Genomic DNA, 23,542 nt, shown 5'->3' on the forward strand with positions numbered 1-23,542 from the left:
TGTGATTTTGCTAGTGCTTTCTGTCGTTCCCTCGTTCTTGCTTCCTTTTGTTTCAACGATGCGCAGCTGTAGAAACAGCTGAGTACATACGCGCAGCTCCTACATGTGAGAGACGACAAACGTATACTGTGAGCTTCAGGTTCTTTTTCCTAATTTTTTTTTCTAGTGGACATCACTCGTCTGAGCAAACATTAACGGGGAAAAAAACGGTGCCGTGTCGCCACCCTTATCGAGGCTGACATGGACGATAGTCGGCATTCTATTCACCCTGTCCGCCTCACTTGTTTTGATGAGCGAGATATATGAGGGGATCCGAGGGGCCCTATTCTTGTTATTTTAAGACGAAAAGCTTCCATGTCTCATCGTTCAGTCGACCTTCAACGTCCTTGAGCGAATTAAAACCATGTCGCCGAAGCGAAATCGTACACGATGACGACTCGGTGTAGTAATTCACTTACTACACCGACCTGGCATAGTGCCTTACCTATATGCAAATGCTCACGCAACGATTCTGAAGGTGTGCGGGTGACCGTCGTCATCGTGTTAATTAAGACAGAGTTAATTCAGGCACTCAAACCCGCGACCTTCGGTGGGAGTCGAACCCTCGAGCTTATGTGGGAGTTAATTAGGTCGCAGTTCCGACATTGAAGCGAGAGAATTAGCGTCGGAGATATGAGTTGTCGTGTTTAATTAAAACCATGAGGTGATAACGTTATGGGAAATGAAAGCTCACGAAAAGATAACTTGCCGCAGGTGGGGACCAAACCCCCCCTCCTTCGCATTAAGCGTGTGGTGCTTTAGCAATTAGGCTGCCGCGGCGACTTTCTCCTACTTTCTTGTTTGTGTGCATACCAGATGAGCCTCGGGCTAATATATCTATGTTTCAATTAAACATAACAATTAATTTCCCCTGTGCTTCTCTGACTTCTTTGTCTGTTACATTGTGTATTTTCCACTTGTGATGGCAAAATTTGCGAGCCGCTCGAGTTGAGGGTTCGCAAGGACTAGCACTGGAACAAGATCGGCGGCAACATGTGAGAGTTGAGGTATTACGAAATCCCAAAAGCAGACGATCGACGGGCAACGTGAGCGATGCGGATCCATTGCGGGATTCTAGAAATAGGGGACCAAATGTTACGCAACCCTATCGGCCAGGTTGGATGGTGAGGAGAAGATGGCTCTGGGCAAACCGGGGACGACCGCTCAGCAGTCAGCCTGCATCCGAGTCGCAGTGCATGTTGCCGGGATGGTCAGCCTGCCCAGCGGACAGCTTGCTCTCGAGCCGCAGTGCTCGGCGCATATGCGGCCATTAGCCAGGCCACGAACGGTGCTCCGCTGAACAGCTGACGAAGGAGACGCCTTGCGCGCGATCTGCAATGCTCACGGCAAGGTGCAGCACAGATGGCAGAGAGGCAAACAAAGGAGTTATGATTTTTCGGTACGTAACATCACCTGGTTGAACTACTTCTACGTTTAAAATTCCCTATTCAACGCATCTTTCCGTCCTCTTTCTCTCTCTCTCATCTTTATTTTCCTCTGTTCCCGTACCCCAGCGTATATGGTAGCCAGCTGCAAGATTTGGTGGTTAACATTTTCGCCTTCAGCATTTGATTCCTCTTCCTCTCTGTTCAAGCGAATCGTTGGATCTCCAACTAGGCATCTCATCTTGTCAGATATGCTTGGTGACGTTTCCTGTGTCGCGTCTGCTCCGTTGCTCTCTACACTTCCTCTCTCCTCTTCATGGTCTACAATTATTTCCCCACATTGAACGCAACAGTCTTTCCACGAGAAATAGGCGGGAAAAGTTGCCGCTGATGGCTGTTGCGATGTCAGCATTGAAATGCTGAAAAACAGTAAAGGTTGACATATACCTGAAAAAAATTAGCGTAGCTTACAGTACTGGTGCAAGTCTAAAGAAACAGCGGAGCTGATTGGCACCAAGTCATCCCCAGCACTTTTCGGAATTTATTGATTATTGATCGATTATTGATTACCTATTGATTGGCTATAATTGACTGGCTATCGCAAGGTATTGGCCCCGTATTTGGGCTAGGCTAAGCACTACCAAGTCATCCCCAGCATATTCACAAATTTATTGATTATTGATCGATTATAGATTACCTATTGATTTGCTATCTATTGGCTATCGCAAGGTATGTGTCACGTATGTGGGCTAGGCTAAGCACTACAAAGTCATCCCCAGCATTTTCCGGAATTTATTGATTATTGATCGATTATCGATTAGCAATTGATTAAATATCGATTGGCTATCGCAAGAAATTGGCCACGTATTTCGGCTAGGCTTAAATACCTTTGCTAGTTCACAGGGGGATGTGCCAGGGCGCTCGGACCCTTTCTGTACAACCGCCAGGATCAGCGCACATTTTCTGTTCGCTCTGCACGGACTTACAGCTCCGCTCCGCTGTTAGAAATAGTAACCCTTAACGGGTCTCGTACGCGGCTTCTTGCAATGTAAACGTGGATGCTTACTTCTCCTTCCAAGAATGAGTCTCCGATTTGGGGGCGGAATGCGAAAACACCCATGTACTTAGATTTAGGTGCACGTTAAAAACCCCCATGTGGTCCAAATTTCCGGAGTCCCCCACTACGGCGTGCCTCATAATCAGATCGTGGTTTTGGCACGTAAAACCCCATAATTTATTTATTTTTTACTACGACAGGAGACGTGCTGCAGATTTTGGTTACGAGCACGTCTCTTAGCCCCCACGGTGAACCTTGTATAGAGATGGATGCCAAGGGGAGGGGTCACGCACTAGAAGACGGCCAAAGATTGGGTGGGTCTCGTGAGATTAGGAAACTTGCGGGCAGCGAGTGCCGTCAACCGACGTAAGTCACAGGCGATTTGAGGGAGAGGCCTTTGATTGTCCTGCAGTGGGACGATGGAAGATTGCGCGTGGTGATAGGGGGCGTGTGTCCCGCGAGACCAGCTGTGCGACATCGTTAGTTGTGTGGTCGTGCTTGTCTATTTTAACTGTGTGCCATAATAAACAAGCTTGTTCACTCCAGCTCATCTGACATGGTGCTTATAGCACTATTCTTTTCCGCAGCCAATCCAGCGTGCTGCGCCGCATGCGGCAAGTACCGCAAACACGAGTTAGAGGGGATGTCTTAGCTCGGCACTATACTGTGAAGAAGGTACACTACAGAAGGGCAACATAACCGTCAGTATACGTCAGTAAACGATAACTTGAAATTTGGAGAGTGCAGACGTGAGCAGCCTTGTCTACAACGCGGGAATGGTGGCTTCCGAGCTTTCCGGATCCAGCCAGCGGCGTCTAACGGTAGTTGCTGGGCCCAAACGTGCCCAGCACCTACACTTAGACGTCGGACCAAGCAGCTAGCGTTAGGCGTCGCTGGCTGGCTCCGGAGAGCCCCGGAAGCCGCCGTTTTCGCGTTCTTGACAAGGCTGCTAACGTCTGTACGCTTCACCAGACATCTCGTCGGACTACAAGCTCAGCGAGCTGCTAGAGCCAGATGGAGCCCTGGACTGAGGGCGCCACCCAGACCTGCTGTTACACCTTTTACCTATTTAATAAAGTTTTTTCCTCCTCCTCCTCGTCGGACTACATGGCAGACATCGCTACAGCAGTGCAACGTTGGCACACCAGGCATTTATCTCTGCCCATCGAGCTTTATTTTCGCCTCTTACGCCATCATGTGCCATACGAACATTTTTCTTGCCTTATTAGCCGCCAATTGCAGCTCTCCAATGTCTCCTTTGTGGAGACTGCTTTCACTTCATTATTTTTCTAGAAAACTCGTTACATCGCGGCTCATCCCTATATGTTATATATACTTGTTTTCATCAGGCTAGTTCCACGTTTCGCTGTTAGGTCAAAAATTTACTTTTGATGACCGGTTGCCGAATTCACAACTATAATTTGTTCAATTCTTACGTAAGGGAATTTTGTGAATACGGGCTCGGATTTTTTACATGGAGAGGATAGAGCAGAATATTGAGTTGAAAATGCGCAACGCCTTACTCTAAACTATTGCTGTTTTATTATTTTTCACTTAAATAAAAATAACACAAAGGAATCTATAGTGACTTTATAACAGTGACGGCTACTCGTTTGCAAGCGACAGTAATAATAAAAAATAATAATATAAGCTAAGAAGACACGTCACAAGTTCGGATCAAGTGTGGAGAGAGTTAGGAAGAGAAAACGAAGGTCCTGATATAGGCTCTAGTTGAAGAAACGTTCGAGCACATAACCACAAAATGACGACACCTTGCCGAGTCCTAAATAGGCACATACACTAGGCCGTGACGCCGTAAGAGACCAACAGGTCCACAGATAAGAAAAATACACAGAAGGCATAATATGTGCACAAAGTCACAACAGGCAAGAGCAGGCTGCGTTGCACAAGACGTTACACAAGACACACATAAGAGAACAGGCGCATGCGAACTCAGGTAGCGAAAACGGGACGCCCTTGCATGACTCTGCTCACTGTAGTGTGCAGTGGGAATGTGTCTATTTATAATTCTAAGTAGCGAGCGGTTGCGCTTGCATAACTGTACCTGCTGCTTCGTGTTGCCAGATTCGCAATTTCTAAGCAGTTCCTGTTAGTATTCTATTGGTGATCTTAGCAGCGAGTGGGACTTCATCATAAAAGTACCGTTTCTGGGGTATTTTACGCAAAAAAACAATGAGTAGGGAAATTCAGCTTTGGTATTTTCATTTGTGTTTATAGGGCCTTGTCGATTTCCGAGTGACTGAGCTTATGATCCTGGTGACTATATGTCTCTGAGTCCTGCAACAATCATGAATGTCCTGCAACAATCATGAATCATGAAATTTTTAAAATTGGCTGCGGCAGATAGCACAATTATAATCCTTGATCTAAACTACTCGATGAGGCGGCCATTACTTCCTCTAGAAATAAAAATGGCTGATTGAATAATTAATTTAATTACCCTAATGAACGTTTTAATTAATTATTTTACAGCGCATCTTTCAATCTACGAATTATATCCGCTGAGTTCGCAAGGCGTATCCACTTGGAACGAATTCTCAGGACTGAACCAGTTTCGAGATATTCAAAGTGTCTGACGAAATGCATCGGCCTTCCAGTTAACTTTATGAGGAAAACGCTGTTTTATGCATTGAAGCACAAGGTTAACTGGAACGCCCATGCATTTCGTCGGACACATTGAAAATTAATATGTCGAAACTGGTTCATGCCTGAGAATTCGTTTCAAGTGGATGATCGCCTTGCGAACTCAGCGGCCATAATTCGTAGATTGAAAGATGCGCCGTAAGATAATTAATTAAAACGTTGATTACGGTAATTATATTAATTATTCAATTAGGCGTTTTGATATTTCGTGGAAGTAATTACCGCCTCATCGAGAAGTTTAGATCAAGGATTATAATTGTGGTATCTGCCACAGGCAATTTAAAAAAAAATTCGGTGCAGCGAAAATGAAACACCCTGTATTTAGAAAGGGATAAAAATGCTGATGAATAGCTTTCAGAAATAAAGATTTCAAGACCCTCGAACATTAAGAATCCGTGCAAACTGGCCTTAAAACGTACATCTGCTATGGACGCACGTACTTCAGCTTGCGGACCTCCATCATCTGAGCACCGCTGTGCATAAACTTTATGAGCGGTTGAAAGTTCAGGCCGCGGTCTCATAATTTACGCTAGAATCGTCTTACGGCACTCGATGGGAAATTTTTCTGGCGTTTCTAGGTCAACTCTTTAATGTAGTCAGCGCTGTGTACGTCGAGAAGGCAGTCATAGTTTCGAGCGTTTTGACAAACCCGTGAAAGCAACTTCCGAGTACTTTCGTGTGCAGTTCAGAGAAGAGAGAGAGAGAGAAGGCTCTTTATTGAAAAAGCAGGGTGTTTAGCCAGCGTATTTTCGCCTACGTGCTGCTCTGCAAGGAATGGGGCGAATGAGAAGAAATCTTTTTCATTCTCCGCCCGACAGCTCTATAGGTGCTGCAAGATTCTCCGCCCGACAGCTCTATAGGTGCATGCAAGAGCAAGCTCTCACGACGTGGGCCCTCCCGTTCTAGCCTGGTAGAAAGCCGGTCCTGCCAGGGTACCGCGCCTTATATGCTGCGGCATATTACGACGCCCTCCCCGTCCTCCTCTCTCCTTGCGCCGCTCCCACTGCTCTTGCGATGGCCTCTTTAATGGATCCGGCGAACCGTTTCAAATTTCCGTCGCTCGACGCGAAAACGATGGTCACGGGACGCTAAAGCGCTTTTCCTGCTGCAGAACACGCAGGTGAAGAAGGCAATGGATTGTGGAGAGGGGAAAAAAGGTAGTGTCCGAAAATGACGGTGGTTGCAAATTCGGAAAATTAAAGAAGCTAGCACGTTGGATAATTCTTTCTTTAGTGCGTTTACCGGCTGCCTGAAAGTCGGATTCTGGAAATGCGCAAGAAAAAAAAAAGCGCAATAGAAAAGTTCGGTAGGTGTTACCCTCTTGTAACACAAGAAGGCGAAAGCCTGCTGCACATTTGATAGGTAATACGTGAAGTTATGCAATCGGGGTGACTTCTTGGCAAGACATATTGGTAATGCATTAAGCTATACGATCGGGGCTAGACTTCTTCCACGGCCGACTTTCTCTCTCCCCTTTTTCCTTCCCCCAGTGTAGGGTAGCCAACCGGGCTCAGTCCTGGTTAACCTCCCTGCCTTTCATTAAATCATTTTCTCTCTCTCTCTTCCACGGCAGAACGAGCCGCAATGGGAAGTGCACGTGTGGCACCCAGGCGACTTCCTGAACGCCACATATATAGTACCTTATGTGCAGCATGTTAGTACACGCCCTAGGCCGCGCCTTTAGCCAGCGAGATGGCTGCGACGTGACGTGTGCAATCACGCACGCACTAGGCACACCTTTAGTACGCCAGAACCGTGGAGCAGCCATCACTTCAGGGAAGCGTGCTCGTCTGGCACCCCGCAGGCCCGGGTTCGATTCCCATCAAGACCGAAAAGTACAAAAAAAATTTCGTCGGCCATTTTTCGTCATGGCGCAGTTTCGCCAAGGTCACCGCCAAGGCCGCCGCCAACATAGCCAGCTAAGAATTTCGCCTTAACAAAAAAAGTGCCACACGTGTAAAGAAAAAAAAAAAGACTTTATCGGTTTTGTCTTGACACGTACACCATCGAAACAAAGTGACTGGCCACAAAGAACCTGCGCAGTGGAGAGGACGAGCGAAACGAGTCTGCCACATCCAGTTCGCGAGTCCCTATCAAAACGCCGAAAATCAAGAAGCCGAATTATGGAAAGGCCGAACGTCAGAACGCTGAAAAATTGAAATGCCTAAGAAACGAAATGCCGAGCAATCAAAATTTCGAAAAGACATAATTCCGAAAACCACGTGAAAAAGAAATGACGCGCTTTGTCACTACCACTTGTTCGTTTTCTGCCACATCAGTTAATTTACACTGACACGAGCCTGTTTACCTTGTTCTGCAAAGGCACCAGTATCAATAGAATAAACTGATGTAAAATTTCGCATTTTTCTGTATGTCGTAAAGCTATAGGCATATCAGTCGGACAGGACAGCTCTTACGGGTCAGCAGAAGAAAAAAACAGTGCTGCCCAGTATTCAGAGTACAAGAGCAGCAGCAATGTGCGACAGTAATCATTTCATTGATTTGGAGGGAAATGGACGAAGACGCGGTTGTGGTGTGCTCGCAGAAGGGAAAAGCAAAACTTAGCTGCAAAGACGGTTATGTTTACGTGCTTGACAAGAAAGTGGGTTCTAGACACTATTGGGGGTGCGATAAGCGAGGCGAATGCAACGCTAGAGTGATTACCGACCGTCCTGTAGAAAGTACGTACAAGGTAATCTCGAAGACAGTCACCCACGCAAGCCTTGCTCCGGGTATCTGCAGAGTTACAGTTCTTCGTACTCAAGAACGGATCAAAGCTTTGGCGGCGGCCTCGGGCGAGGCACCCGTGAAGATTGTGCAGCAAGTCATGGCAGATGTACCAGCGTCTTCTCTCGTAGGGGGAACTCACTGTTGTTCTCGGCCAATCACAATCGCCTAAACGTTCGCAAATTCCTGCCCCTGACACTGCATTGTTCCGCCAGCTTCTGCCTCCAAGTTTGCGCGACCGCCCCCGTCTACGGGGGACTCGCGCGGCACTTTGGAGCCGTTCAACTTGGAGCTGCTCAACTTGGAGACGTTCTCACGGAAATTCTTGACGTTGGCCCCTTGCACGAATTAGGGGCTTTCCGTGATAATCAGCGGTCAGGGCCAGGAGACAGGCTTTCGCGCTAAATGGTTTCCACGAAGTGAGCTCCTAAATGGTTGATGTCTCGAAGTGAGCTCCTTTTTCTGTCACAGTCCATACTGTGACAGAAAAGAGCGGCGTTGCCGTTTAACGACGCACGTGACCGATCACTCAGAAGTCGTCTCGCCCATACGCTCCGAGTGGTCAAACAGCCGAAGATACGAAACATAATTGCTTGTCCAATAATCTTAGGTGACGCTGATCTAGTGGCCAGCTCCCTGGCCTTGCAAGGATGAAGGGGCATGAATGGCATTTCACTGCTGCAGGTTTGTGGGTGCAGCATTCTTTGTCGAGAACAGCCGCCCGGCACAACTGTGCTAAATGCCAATCGTAACACCCCCACAGTGGGTTTGATGCCATAAGTTGAGGCATCATTATCATCATCATCATCATGTTCGCCTTTTCCTACACCGAAAAAGAAGACCGTGCTATTGATGACGTGGCCGGTCGCAAGGGAACAAGAAGCAACACAGTTAGTGTGACTGTTCGCTCGCATAGTAATCTAGTTATTGGGACATCGGCTTTTTTGTTTCTCTTTTACTTTGTGTTTCTGGTTTTTAAATACGAATTTTCCTTAGCATAACTACTGCCACCCGATTCCTGGCCTACCCCCCTTAGTGGGTGAGAGCCATGACAGAGGTTAATTATCATCATCATCATCAAGCAAAACGCCATGTTCACTGGCCTCCCAAGCAGAAAGAGACATGCTGTCGCCGATAGCGCCTCCACTTCGGCAGCTACCATCAATCTTCCTGATCCTACCGAGGTATTAAACATTGCTAAAACCTCTGACCCTGTAATTTCTACCCTCGATAGACCCACAAAATCTGATTTAGCTTGACCTGCCTCAACTGTGTCTCTTACAGCGCCGCATCCGGTTTGTGGCTATTCTACAAAAGCCACTCCGCCGTTGCGTCTCATTAAGCCCCCGGCTGCCGAAGTTGTCGGCAGCGATGATGCCGCAGCCCAACCGCTACCGACATCATCATCATCAGAAAACAGATTCAGCCTCGGAGTTGACAGTAGCGTTGGTCTCTCGCCAAACCTGGATGGATTCGACGTAGAAATGGTGGCTCCACGAGAAGTAAAGCAAGCCCACACGTCATCCTCAGGCTCGGACGATGCCCCAGGTTGCCGCGCCGAGTAACAGTGACCAAAGAAACCTCGGCCTTCTTTGGGAGGGTTGAACTGTGCGTTGTGACGTGTGCAGTGCATGCCCCCTTTACTTGTTCCTGGGGCACCGACTTGACCAACCCGACCAGGTCAATTCGTTAGCACTTTGATAGCTAAATATGGCTGACGCCCTGAATATTATTTCAGTAAACGCACAGGGTTTCCGAAGTCCTGCAAAGCAAGCCAAAATTATCAGTGTCGCCCGCGATAGAAATTGCGACATTCTGTGTTCGCAAGAAGCAAATTTTTTCACCATTGGACATGTTCTTGCTTTCAAACGCACTTTCAAGCTAGATTGTTTTTTCTCTTTCGTGACATCACGCTCTAGTGTAGTCGGTATCTATATTTTCAATGTAGCTGTCTTTTGAGATTATCATGTTTTACAACGAAGCTGTATATGGCTAGGTTCTGGTGGATCACGCCCGTGGACAAAACCACTTGTAGAACAACAATTTTTGGCACCGGAGATATATAGCTTTATGTATAAAATGCCTTTGCAGAGGAAATTGTCCTATTCAGCAAAAATGGGGACGAATTAAAACAAATGATTGAGGACCTTAACAGAGAAAGTGAAGGAGTGGGGTTGAAGATAATTATGCCGAAGACAAAGATAATGTCCAATAGCCTGACAAGAAAACAGGAATTAGGGATCGCCAGTCAGCCTCTAGAGTTTGTAAAGGAGTACGGTTATCTAGGGAAATTACTCACAGGGGACCCTGATCACGAAAAGGAAACTTACAGAGAATAAAATTAGGTTGGAGTGCATACGGCAGGCATTGTCAAATCCTGACTGGGAGCTTACCACTGTCGTTGAAAAGAAAAGTGCACAATCATTGCATTCTACCGGTGCTAACATAAGGGGCAGAAACTTGGAGGTAAACAAAGAAGCTGGAGAACAAGTTAAGGACCGCACAAAGAGCGATGGAACGAAAAAAATCGCAGTTTTGCCCGGAAGGTAAAGCATCAATTGCGATAGAAAATTAGTAGAGAGATATACGGAGTAAGGATAGTAGTTTTATCGGCTTTATCAACTTGGACACATTCGCTTACTAACTGAATTAACAAGCAGTTCCCCTTGCGCCGTTGGTGCCGCAGCACAACGTCGCCCCTTCCCCTCCCTCCCTCCCTACCATCCCCCCACGGGCTTTCGCGCGATGGAAGATGTGGCTTTTGGTCTCCGCCGTGCGTTCGCTCTCCGTGAAAGCGCGCGTGCCTCACGCGCTTTCACTCGCAGATACAGCATATGACGCGCGGCGACGATTTTATCGCCCTTGGACTTTATACAGAACCTCACGGCGACAACGACGATGACGACGACAACGATGGCAGAAGTCCGCTTGGAGTGTCCATATAATTGCTATCGCCATAAAATGTTAGACGTTCCGTTAGGAGACACGAATGGAGTGGTGTGGATGACAGAGCAAACGGGCATAGCGGATATTCTAGTTGACATTAAGCGAAAGGAATGGAGCTGGCCAGACAATGTAATGCGTAGGGTAGATAACCGGTGGACCAATAGAGTTACAGAATGGGTGCCAAGAGGATGGAAGCGCCGTCAAGGGCGACATAGAACTAGGTGGGTTGATGAAATTGGAAAATTTGCAGGTTGAAGTTGGAATCATCTAGCGCAAGACAGGGGTAATTGGAGATCACAGGGGGAGGCCTTCGTCCGGCTGTGGACATAAAAATAGGCTGCTGCTGCTCATGATGATTCTGACAATACAGTATGCGAAGGTTATATGTGCGCTGAATGCGAGTACCAGCGAACGGGCTTGTACAATCCTTGTACGCGGATTGACAAAGTTGTGCGAGTAAGCATAACTCTGTTTTGCGAGACTAACAAATAAATTCCTAATTGGAGCCCGAAGAAATAATGCCGGCTCAAAGCTATCTTTTAAGAACACTGACCTGTTATCAGAATGGCGTATTACATTCAAAGGATTCACTGTGCGTCTATGACACAAGAATTACATAATCCTTCAATGCAGCATGATATGATCATCATTCTAATGATGATGGTGACGAAGCGATGAGATGAGATACATGCATATTGTGTATGTTTTAGAGGAGATCCATAAGTTCTTAAGTAGTGTTGAACCATAAGCATGCGGAATCTTGTTTGAAGAGAAGGTAAGCGCTCTAACTGGTACAACGCATTATTAGCAATGAATTTAGGAAGACCTAAACATAGTAGAAGAGCTTCTCTAAAAGAACAAGTGGTCCCATTTTTTATTTTCCACTTCCGGAAAACAAAACACAGCCACATTCAAGAATAAGGCATGCCTACATAAGGTAGACCATAATTAGTCTGTCACAACGCATAACAGAACGCTGGTTGTGATTCTACGTGATAAACTTTTCTTTCTCTACGAGCATCATACATCATCTTCGTCCTCTAGACATCGCTGCGTAGATGTTTCACACCGTGAATCCGCATGATTTGGTATTTTCATTTCGACATTGCGTATGAGCGATGTCGTGCATAAACATGACGATTCCACGATATTTAATTTATGGTAAAGTGCTTTTCTTTTTTTTATCTATCTGTATCAGCTTATTCCTTCCCCTAGTGCAGGGTAGCAAACTAAATGTTTATCTTTCGGTTAATGTCCCCGCTTTTTGCATCTAATTTATAATTATCTCTCTTGTGCAATTTTCAATAACACCATCATTGTTATCATTGTCATCTAAGGAAAACAAGAGTGAATAAATTTTCACGTGCTCACCTGCTTCATGTCACGTGCTTGCCTCACGTTCTGAGAACGAAGAAGACGGCAAGCGTAGTGCTCGTCCGGTGCCATCGCAGCCTATTATTTTCGCCCCGGCGAGCTAATTCACTTCTCAAGCGCTTCGTTGATGAGTAAGTAATGGTGACGTGTGCTAGTATTCTAGCCTTATCGTGTGTTGAGCGCGACCTGATCATTATATCTTCCTGTAATAAGGCCGTGTAGGCGATGCAGCAGGTGCATTGAGCGATACCATCGCCAAGGTTTGTTTGAAAGGAATTTTATTACTATGACAATTTTTTTTGCCTTGCAGGGTTATTAGGCTTGGTATATCGAGAACATTATGGAATCAATACGAGCACCCGTTCATCATACGTTAGTGAGTCCTGGGAACGTTACCGGCAGGTGTCGCTTAGATCAAGTCAATCACGGGGCTCAAGTTAAAATGCATTTCTGAATACGGGGGTTAAAGCCTCCATCCTCCTGTGAATCTCAGTCTCGTATATAGCACATTACTCACACCCATTGAAGGTGGGTGATGTAGGTGCACATTACGAGTAAATTTACTCGGCAGTAAAAAAAAAAAATATATTGGAAATGTTTCAACATGCACATCTGACGTACTCCGGCCTACCGTAACTTCTCTACAAACCTGCACGAATGAGCGAATTTAATTACTCTCTAGACCACCATGCCGAGAAAGGAAATTCAATGTTCATCCGCAGAGCTAGCGAGAACGAGCCCGGAGTGTCGCGAACTGATCTGGCACCACCGGCGAGGCCTCTTCCATGGCCCAGCAAAAGGGCAACGTCAAGGCGTTTCTTGGTGTCGTTGCACCCGTGTACCTGGCACCGCTGCTGTTCATCAAGAACCTGGTACTCGGAACATTCTATACACAGCGGTGGCTATTACGAGTTCTCGCGTTTCTCGAAATTATCTACGGCAGAGGCCGTAACCGTTGTTGGACGAGAGGTGAAAATTGACTGATTATTGCTCTGTAATGTGCCTAACCTCTACGTGGGCTGTGTTCGAACACTCACCGTAGGCGGCTAAATGAAGAGCGAAGCGGACAGCTGTCCTTTTAAGTCTCGCGCCAATGCTGACGAATCCAGGAAAGTAGAGAGCTTCGCGAAGAGAACACTAAAGTGAAGAACGAGGAAGGCCACTTTGGTTAGTCCAAACAACATGCGCGCTTAGCAGCCTGCCCGGAAGCTCGGTGGAAAGTTACCTTGCGCAGTGACAGTAGTAGTCAGGATTTCTTTAGAACTTGAAGTAAACCACGTAGCGTCTTTGTCGAGTTCGCGCATGGAAAGTGTTAAAATATAGTGTTGATATGAAATTTTCTCAGCTGATTGCGATTTGGGACTCAGCGACTTGTCAAGTTCGAAATGCTATCCAGTACGTGGGATCGAATCTGTCTTCTCAGACGTCAAATTAGACAGGTTAAATGCAGGCCACAATGGACATACACCGAAAGGCTATAAATACTACGAGTGGTTTTCTTCTCAAATACTAAGAAGTTTTCTTCCCTCAGTTGTCGAGCCTTGTTTTAATAAATAAAACAAGCATAGGAGCTGATGCCCGCGAGGTTCGATAAGTGGGCTTCGCGAGGTCTAACGAAATCGAGTTTCAAATTATGGTGAAGCGTTTCCCTGCTAAGTATAATGCTTTACACATTTATAAATACCATACCTATATCTATTTTGCTAGAAATGTTAAAAATGTGCTAAGACAAAATCCCAGGTGAGCCTGTTGTGGGATATAATAATAGCGAATACGGCCAGCCAGTGGCACATAGCAATTACGAAAAAAAAAAAAAAACGTTTTGTTGATTCGGCCCAGGGCTAGCACAACTTGCTTCTATCAGATGAATAGCAACCCACCTTCACAATGTCACGAACCGTTTACAGTTATCCTGTTCATTTCATGCGGGTAGCATAATACGTTAAAAAATCTGTTGTGCACGTCAAATACTTTTACATCCTATTTATCCCTTGCTTTTATTTGGGGACGTAACCTTGGTTCTACTCAATAACAACTCTGAGCACCTACTAACAATAGACTTGCGACATGAGCTCTATAGACAAATGTGCATTATAAAAGTGACCAGCTGCTGCACTACAAAAATCGAAGTTAATGCTAGTGGTTTTCGCCAAGCGCTTGGTCGCTTCTCGCCAGGAAGAGGTGCACCTATGCAATCTTTATTGAAGTGATATCGCGCAAGCATCACCCAACATAACCCACCTGGCGTTTCAGTGGCCTTCTAGCGGCGAGAGACAGTCCTGAAGCTAACAGTGCAGCAGAGTAGATGTTGTTCTTGTCGCTCATATCATACATGGTATTATGTTACTCAGTGATATTGTGACGAAGAGGAAGGCCGGTGCACAAGCGTATATACAACTATTTACATGAGGAAAAGTATCTCTCTTGCGCGCACGGTCCTGTCCGAGTCCACCGTAACATAACTCTCGGGGGCTGGAGCGCCGTCCCGGCGCTTGTTAGAATGATGGCGAACTTGATGAACAGTACGGTTTTGAACGGGACACGTTGACGAATTCCGTTGGTAGCTGGGATGACGATGGTGTGTCTTCTACACGGTTATGCCACTTAGACGTCGCAATACTCGGTACGGCGCAGTATAGCGTGACAGCAGTTTTTCGGACAGGCCGACGTGGCGACTGGGAGTCCACAGAAGAATGAGATTTTCAGGAGAGAAGTCAAGGTTCCGGTGGTGACTGTCGTAGCGAGCCTTTTGTGATGCCTGATAAGTCGATCATGGGCAATCTGGCGAGCCATACGAGCCCTACAAACGGCGTCATGGGCGTATTCCGTAGTGTATCGCGACACCGAAAGTAGCAGGGTTTCAAAAGTAAGAGTGGGATGGCGATCAAACAAGAGGTAGAAAGGCTAGAAACCGGTGGTATTCTGACGTGACGAATTGTGCGCAAATGTCACGTAGGGCAAAGTGTTGGCCCAATCGCGATGGTCTGCTGAAACGTACATAGACAACATCTCTGGAAGGGTGCGATTTAGTCGTTCGGTCAGTCCGTTCGTTTGTGGGTGATATGCGGTTGCGAGTTTGTGTTCGGCGGAGCAGGAATGAAGTAGGTCTTCGACAACTTGGGAAAGGAAGTAGCGGCCATGATCTGTGCGCAGCTGACTCGGCGCACCATGTTGAAGCATCACTTCCTGAAGTAAAAAGTCCGCTATATCTGAAGCCCAGCTGGTGGGCAGGGCACGTGTAATACCATAGCCCGTCGCATAGTCTGTTGCAACGGCTATCCAATTGTTCCCTTTTATGTATGTGGGAAAAGGGCCAAGAAGGTCCATGCCGAAACGGAAGAAAGGTTCCTTGGGAACATCGCTTGGATCAAGGAGGCCAGCCGGTTGGGCACATGGCTTCTTTCGCCGCTGGCAGACGTGACAAGCCGCAATGTAACATCGCACAAAGCGGTACAGACCTGGCCAGAAGAAGCAATGCCGCACTCTGTCGTAAGTGCGGGAGGTTTCAAGGTGTCCGACAGTGGGTGCGTCGTGTAGCTCAGCAAGAACATCAGAACGTAGGTGACTAGGGACAACTAGCAGTAAATCTGGTCCATCAGAGTTCATGTTGAGTCGGTAAAGAAGGTCATCATGGAGAACAAACATTCTGATTGAGCGATCTGATTGGCCAGAAGTCAAGCCCTTGATGATAGACCGCAGAGAGTCGCCCTATCGCTGCTCAGTAACGATGTCGCAAAACTCCGAAATGGCCAGAAGGGAAGTATCGGCATCCTGGTCGTCGTCGTCAGGAGGATCAACGGGGTGACTAGAGATGTAAGCGGCCGGACTTATGCATCACAACGAAAGAATATTCCTGGAGTCCGAGTGCCCAGCGACCAAGGCAGCCAGTCGGGTCTTTCAGTGACGATAGCCAGCATAGGGAATGGTGGTCCGTGATGACAGGAAATGGGCGGCCAAACAAGGACAAAATTTAGCCACTGTCCACACCAGAGCAAGACACTCGCGTTCGGTGATAGAAAAATAGCGCGCTGAAGGGGCAAGAGGCGACTGGATCAAAATGGCATAATATCGGAGGCGTTGTCAATAAGCGGATGAGGGTGTAGAAGGCGTCGACTTGTTCAAGGCCCCCAAGGAACGCAGTGTCCTTCTTGAGAAGGTGGGTGAGTGGCCGGGCGATATCGGCAAAATTTTCAACAAACCAACGAAAATAGGAGCATAAGCCCACGAAGCCGCGCACATCTTTTGCTGAGCAGGGTACAGGGAAGTTCCTGACTGTGCTTATCTTAGCAGGATCAGGATGTATACCGGCAGCCCTGACAAGGTGACCAAGAACTTTGACTTCGATGTGTCCAAAATGAAACTTAGAAAAGTTTCATACATCTCCAGCCAGTCGTCGACGTCGGCGCCATCTGTGCCCCAGAAGGTTCCAGGATCACGCGGATGCGTGAGTATGACAGCCGACGCAGTCGACGCAGGCGTTGCCGAACTTCCTGCGACATCGCTGAAGATCCGAAGCGGCGGCCACTGCGAAGCTCCGTTATTAGTTGTTACCCTGCAACTCTACCAAATGTGACGAAGAGGAAGCCCGATGCACAAACGTATATACACCTATTTACACGGGGAAAACTTACCGGTACAGGCGCAGGCTGGTACAAAAGTCACAGCTCCAGGAGACAGTCTACCACTTCTTCGTCTCTCTTGCGCGCACGGTCCTGTCCGAATGTCCGTTAACAATATTATTAAGAAAAATTGTTGCAGTTTCACCCGAAAGGCGAAGCATCAATTGCGATAGCAAATTAGTAGAGAGCTATACGGAGTAAGGATAGTAGTTTTATCAGCTGTATAAACTTGGACATGCAGCAGCACCAGCCACGCGCAGAACTGTTGTCGACGCCGTCGGCGTTTCGCCCGTGTTCGCACTGAACGCCTGCGGCGTTTTTATATAAATACGCATTTGGTGCCGCAGCTAAACGTCGCCTCCCCTCCCTCTCTCTCTCTCCCTCCCATCCCCCCACAGCCTTTTGCGCGACGGAAAAAGTCGCGTTTGCTCTCTATATATGGAAAGGAGGAAAGAGACGCTTAATTCTGCAGCCCTTCAGGGAGCACGGCGCAGAACGCGCGTTTGCTCTTCGACGTGCGTTCGCTCCCCGTGAAAGCGCGCGTCCCTCGCGCCCTTTCACTCGCACATACAGCGTTCGGAGCGCGGCGACGATTTCATCGCCGTTGACGTCATACGTAACCTCACGGCGACGGCGACGGCAGAAATCCGCTTTGGAGTGTCCATATAATTGCTATCGCAATAAAAGTTGAAAAGGTCTACACGTGTTAATACCCGTGCACGCGCGACAACAAACGTTGTGTGAAGTCTGCATGCAGCTGACTGGTGTTCCTGATGCACACAGAGACAGACGCCTCCGCCGGGCGAAACCTACCAACTTTTGTACCCACTGCAGGCGTTGCCATGTGCCGTGCTCCTGGTGGTGCTGTTCACAGTCTTGGAGACACTGCCGCTGCCCATTGTGTCCCTCGTGCCATGGGCAGCCACGGCCTTACTCGGCCACTCCACGTCAGGCTACGAGGACGTCCTCGAACTCAGTAGCGAGGTGAGACCGAATGGCTAATCCTTTCAGCCAATATTTTGGATGGCCTATCAGTATGAATCTACATAATTTTATCCCAAGCCGGTGCAGGCTATAGGAAGAAATTTGAGCTGGTTGAATGATCGCTTTGAAATTTTATAGTGAGTTCTCGTAATTACAAGGTAAATGAATCTTAAATTGAGTCGTCAGTGATGTTGCGTTTCTTTTTCTTCATAAATTTAATTAATGATTGATGAGGTATATGCACAAGTTTACTATTGGCTGCAACCGTTACAAGAAATAAGAAGCTATTCGTACGCTATTGCCGATGGTACACGGCCCATAATGTTTCCCGTGAAACACTGTAGTGCTTGCTGCAAATGGTCGTGTCTAAAAAATACTCGGCAGACTAAAGGGACATGGCGCCAAATTCGGTAAGCAGAGCGTACAATTTTTCTGGTGCTCAATGTCCGTGTGTTAGTGGTCCGAGCATCGAGTGACACTCTTGTTTCTTGCGCAACACTTTCGGTTCACCTCCTGAGAAGACGGGGAGGAAATTCAGAAAAAGAAATACAAACAAAATTGTACAGTACAAAATTAATGTGTTTCATTATAGATATGATATCGGAGCGTAAGTTTAGTTACGAGTTACCGAAGTGTCTGGAATTAACAGAAATCATTTGCTGAGACAAAATCCAAAATAAATCACAAGAAATAGAAAAATATTGTAGTTTTATTATAGATATGACATCAGAGCATAAGTTTAGTTACAAGCTGAGTTACCGAAGTGCTTGAAATAATTAGAATTAATTAGCTGAGACGACCGGGGACGAAATTTAAAATAAATAAAAATATGTAGAAAAATATACTACAGTACAAAATTCATGGGTTTCATTATAGATATATCAGAGCATGGGTTTAGTTACAAGTTGAGTCACTGTAGCGTCTGGAATAATGAGAATTAATTAGAAATCGCTGATTACCGCAAACCAAAGCACACAACACCAACGCCGAGGTGCGAGTGCCACTAAGAGAGACTTAAGTCAAAGATTAGGGTCACCTACTGCTTTTTATATTCCCACTAATCCACAAAACTCACGAAAACAGGTCACGTTCACAGATTAATACATCATAATTGAAGAGGCGTTTTTTGTTTCCTACTATTTTGCTGGTGACAGACAGCCTGCACATTCTAAATCTGGACGAGCGTTGATTAACATGCTTTTGTTGCTTAACTTCTAGCTGGTTGTACTTTGCGTACCGTGTGTAGATAAGCGAAAAAAAGAGAACATATTAGCGTTTGACCATCGATTATATGGACTGTTATTTCCTACGCACGTAGTTTCTAACGAAACTGAGAACTCTGAGAAACCAGCATGCCAGCTCGATACAGGTGCACAAGTTGTGGGGTGTACGTTTACAATGTCAACTGTTTCTGCCGCTTCCAAAATCTGTGGAATGATCCTCTTTGCAAGTCGGATTCACACAGTGAGAGCAGGTGAGGGTATGAAGATGTGTTCTTGTACGTGGCGCCACATACTGTCGCTCGTAACACGACAGCAAATTCAATGATTCTATCACAAGACATTTGTCATACCGAGACTTCGATAATTCATCTCCATGTCAGAACTTCTTGTCAATTTTTTAGCTTTATGTACGTGTAAAGATTGACGCTGCTGAGAATGTGCACGTCACCAAAATATAACGGGTTGGGTGCCGCCAGAGCTACAGAGTACCACAACAAATCCTAAACTGCACTCTAGGTGCAGAAAAAATTGGAGCACGCTTAAGCTTCGCCGAACGCGATAGCGTTATCGGGACCCGTTCGCATAGCATCGTTGGCATACGGCAAGTAGGCTTCATTCACTGCCACACTGAACGTGTGAAAGCCAGCTTAGAAAGACCTAGCTTACACCGATCCCCTTAAAGTCGGCTTCACTTTTAAACTTAAATGCATTGCTGGAAAGGCGTTTTTCCAGGGGCAATATAGGTGGTCTTATATTAAAATGTGAAGGCCCTAGCACCTTTTTTTATTATTTTATTAATTGTTTGCTATTGCCCCGGCGCGCGCAGGTCTGGTAGAAATTCTGTAAAAGGGGTTTGTATTTGAGTTTCTTCGTAGCAGAATGAGGTTTTCTCGCACATTTAAATTACAATCCGACGCAGATGGGTAAAAAATCCGACGGCTAATCCGACGCCGAATGGTAAAGTCGTACTTCACTGTGAGAAATTGAATTTTTGTTCACCAAAACCTTGCACCACGTAGAGGGCCTGCGCGGTCGATGTGGTTGGATGATTTTCTCTGCCACCCGCGATCACACGCCGGTGGCCGACGCCGGATTTTCTGCGACACGGGGCCCTAAACGGTATCGCGTTGAAACTTTACGGGTGCACTATCTACGTGTCAGGTAATGCGGAGTTTCGGTGGGCAGTGATATGTGCGACCGCACTTAACGACACTCGTTCATAGGTTGAATGCTTAAACCAGGGGGAAGTGGAAACGCTTACGTGGAGCCTGCATGTGCCCCTTAAACAACGCGATAGTGCAGCTTAAGCATTATTGAGATAGCAATTATATGGAAACTCCAGGCGCATCTCTGCCATCGCCGTCGCCGTGAGGCGCTGTATAGAGTCCAAGGGCGATAATATCGTCGCCGCTCACTCGCCCGCGTTCACGTGCGAGTGTACGCGGGCGAGGTTGAGCCGGCGATGGTGGCTTAATTGACCTTCGGCGGCCACGCGCACGAAGGTCAATTCGCTCACTGCTGCTGCCGCGCTTCGTCACTTCAGTGTTTTGAGAGCGAGTTTCCGCGGCCACCGAGTGAGATGTGTTCATGTTTGCTTGTACTCAGGTGACACCATGCTTGTTCATTTAGTTAGTATCCCTATGTTGAAAAGTTTATACGGGCGACAAAACTAATATTTTTACTTCGTGCACTAATTCGCTATCACAATCGATGCTTCGCCTGCAAAACTGCGCCTTTTTTGTCTCTAACACACGTTTCAAATACAGTCCTGACAAGATTTGTAATCCAGCACATGTTCCGGGGCTTATAGGGTACTTTGTGCGCTGTAAAATTGAATATACACGACTCATGTTCAAATGCGGGAAAGATGGGGCAGTGTTCATGAGTAGACGTTAGGCTAAAGGAACATTCGATTCGATAAAGAATTCTCTTTGGTGACAACGGACGCTTAGTGCGAACCTACGGAACAGCTCAACTTCTCGTGGCGATCCCACAGCGTCCTTGTAACCAAGTAGCTTTTGGCTACGTCGTGTTGCTTAAGGATCCCGGGCTAGGCAATGTAATCTGCTTCATATAACTTGAACATGTGTATGAGGGAAAATAACTGATACGACTGATGTTAAGTGACCCACGGGGTACAACATGAAGTTAGTATTGCTATGCATAAAACGTTCTTACGCTAAAATTTTTCGTATAACAGTAAACTGAAGCCAGTTCTGATACTTGACGCACTATTAGCAAAAGCCGCTGGCCAATCACAAAAACACTTAAGAACAAGAAGCTTTGTGAATTCAGCCCCAGAATTCGGTATAGCCACTTGTAAACAGTTCTTACGAAATCATGACAGTTTGTTTATACAAGATTACGAACAGGAATACTATCATTATCTTCTTGCTGGAACGTAAATTGGGTGTTTGGTTACAAGAATTCTAGTGTTCCAGAAATCTTGCGGGCGGCATGGCCTCGGCCTACGCAAAAGCAGCCGTTAAAATTTTATAGGCCAGGGTGAGCCATGGTAACTCTCATCATTTAATGGCCGCCTCCAAGGGGATGGTGGTGCATAAAGAGGGACACAGAAACATTCATGGCATGGTTGTGAAGGCTCGCCCGCATAGAACTCTTTTGTAGACACACTGATTATTTGCAAGACAAATGTCTTAAATTAGTCACACAAATCTTCCGCATCAATTGGCTTATACGAGAGATCAATGTGGGATTATTTTTCCAGAACACTCTTGCAAAATAAGCTGCGAGGATAACAGGAACACCTTTGAAAATGAATTTCATATCGAAAGAGACAATGACGTGACCTTTGCGACCACGATGTAGGTACCCGACACAATGAGCTCAATCTGAAATCTGCTGTCTCGGCCAAAACATCCCATGGCCACAGCATGCGCAAACACGCTGAGTTACGGGTGGGTGGCAGGGCTCCTAAGGTAACATTGATACTCGCAAGCTATGGACGATGAGAAACTGCGTGCCTTTCCCTCATCTGAACATTCCATGGAGCCTTTAGAATTGTTTACGATCGCACCTAGGGGGAACGAAGTTAACATGTCCGCGCTGTCGGGGTCCCGGGAACTTTTGGTAGTCGACTGCACACATATATAGAGCGTCCCATATTTAGATTGAATCGACAGCCATTTTGTTTATAATAAATGGGTCCCAGAACCCCGTTCTCGTCTGTTTTTTCTTGCATGATGATAGCTTGATTTATTTTGACAATGACGTTGTGTATGATCAGGAACTGGTGTCACTGACGGGCTTCCTGATTGTGTACGTGCTGGTGGACTCGACGCGGCTGTGGACGAAGCTGTCGGCGCTACTTCTCCGGTGGCAGGGCGTACGCGTGGGACCGCTGTTTACGTCGCTCATGTTCGTTGCCTTCGCGGCTTCACTCGTGCTACCGGCGACGTTCGTCATCCTCCTGCTCGCTGCCTTCGTGTGTCAGCACATGGAGAATATAAAGGCACGTGAAGACAACAGACAATGAAGCCAGGAAACCCTTAGGGGAAATTAGCTGCTCTGTCTCATATAAAGAAGAAAATAATAAGCAAAAGGTAAACGTAAGTAGACGAAGAAATTAGTTGAGGTTTAACTCTTGTAAACCAAGTTATCACGAGCGAAAGGCCTGTTTGGCTTGGTTGTGAAAGACTATGCACACAGTGGTTCATTATTGCAAGCTTCCGCGCCTGGTAAGCTTCTCTATAACGTGCTAATCTGGCCTCCCTTAGCTCTGGTGTTTAAGCAGCCAACTTTGCCTTTGCTTGAGATTTCGCAGCCTGCCCTCTAGCTATATCTACTGGATGATTCGATTCAGCCTGTCGCTTGTACCGAAGCGCAGGCACAGACGGCCAAGCCGGCGCGCCATCCATGGCGAGAGTGAGCGACCAAGCGCCGACGAAGCAGCCTTTAAACCCTCACCAAGTCACGCAGCGGCGAGGCTTCGAGCGAGCGCAGCTGCGACGCCTCTCCGCAGCAGATCACGTGGCATGAAGTCACACCTGCCACATTTGAGCTCCGGCGGCTCGCGCTCCCGCGGCTCAAGGTCATTGTTATGCGATGAATGACCATGCGAGACATGGCGTAGTAGAGCTTTCGCTCTAAAAGCCAACCTGCCGCCGATCCCAGGCTGACCGCGTGTGCAACGCTTTACGATTGAGCTACCGCGGTGGCCCTACGACCGTCTGCTTGAACATTTGTGAATGCGTACTAGATCTGTCCCTGAGAGTGTTAGCTATAGCGTCACTTGCGGCCATGAAGGCGGATGTGGATGTGGAAGGCGGATGTCGGTCGGTCGGTCGGTCGGTCGGTCGGTCGGTCGGTGTGTTGAAACTTGCCCTCAGATAAGTGTCTCCACCCTTGCAGGAAGACGTAGCTGTGCAGCAGGCGCGCCTGGAAATGCGCTATGCGCAACATACACGGCAGGCACTACCGACGAGTAAGGCAGGGGTCCGCTCAAGGGAGGAGCGTCTGAAACCGCGGGCGGCGCAAGTTGTTGCTCCATGGTTTCCCGCTACC

General features: G+C 47.1%; 1 protein-coding gene across 1 annotated transcript; it reads left to right on the forward strand.

The window, feature by feature from the left end:
* Positions 1–12,900: 12,900 nt before the first annotated feature.
* Positions 12,901–22,514, forward strand: LOC119444061 (uncharacterized). Its single transcript, XM_037708571.2, has 3 exons — positions 12,901–13,064; positions 17,646–17,795; positions 22,266–22,514. The coding sequence occupies exons 1-3, from the start codon at positions 12,978–12,980 to the stop codon at positions 22,512–22,514; spliced, it is 486 nt and encodes a 161-aa protein (XP_037564499.1). The 5' UTR covers positions 12,901–12,977.
* Positions 22,515–23,542: the final 1,028 nt, after the last annotated feature.

Source organism: Dermacentor silvarum, chromosome 3, assembly GCF_013339745.2.
Source record: "Dermacentor silvarum isolate Dsil-2018 chromosome 3, BIME_Dsil_1.4, whole genome shotgun sequence".
NCBI classification, from domain to species: domain Eukaryota; kingdom Metazoa; phylum Arthropoda; class Arachnida; order Ixodida; family Ixodidae; genus Dermacentor; species Dermacentor silvarum.

What these genes read in the sequence shown, in the direction of transcription:
- LOC119444061 (XM_037708571.2), top strand. Translation starts at nt 12,978, where the DNA reads ATGGCCCAGCAAAAGGGCAACGTCAAGGCGTTTCTTGGTGTCGTTGCA. An exon ending in TGCTGTTCATCAAGAACCTG is followed by an intron (nt 13,065 to 17,645) that starts GTACTCGGAACA and finishes TACCCACTGCAG; the next exon opens with GCGTTGCCATGTGCCGTGCT. An exon ending in TCCTCGAACTCAGTAGCGAG is followed by an intron (nt 17,796 to 22,265) that starts GTGAGACCGAAT and finishes GTGTATGATCAG; the next exon opens with GAACTGGTGTCACTGACGGG.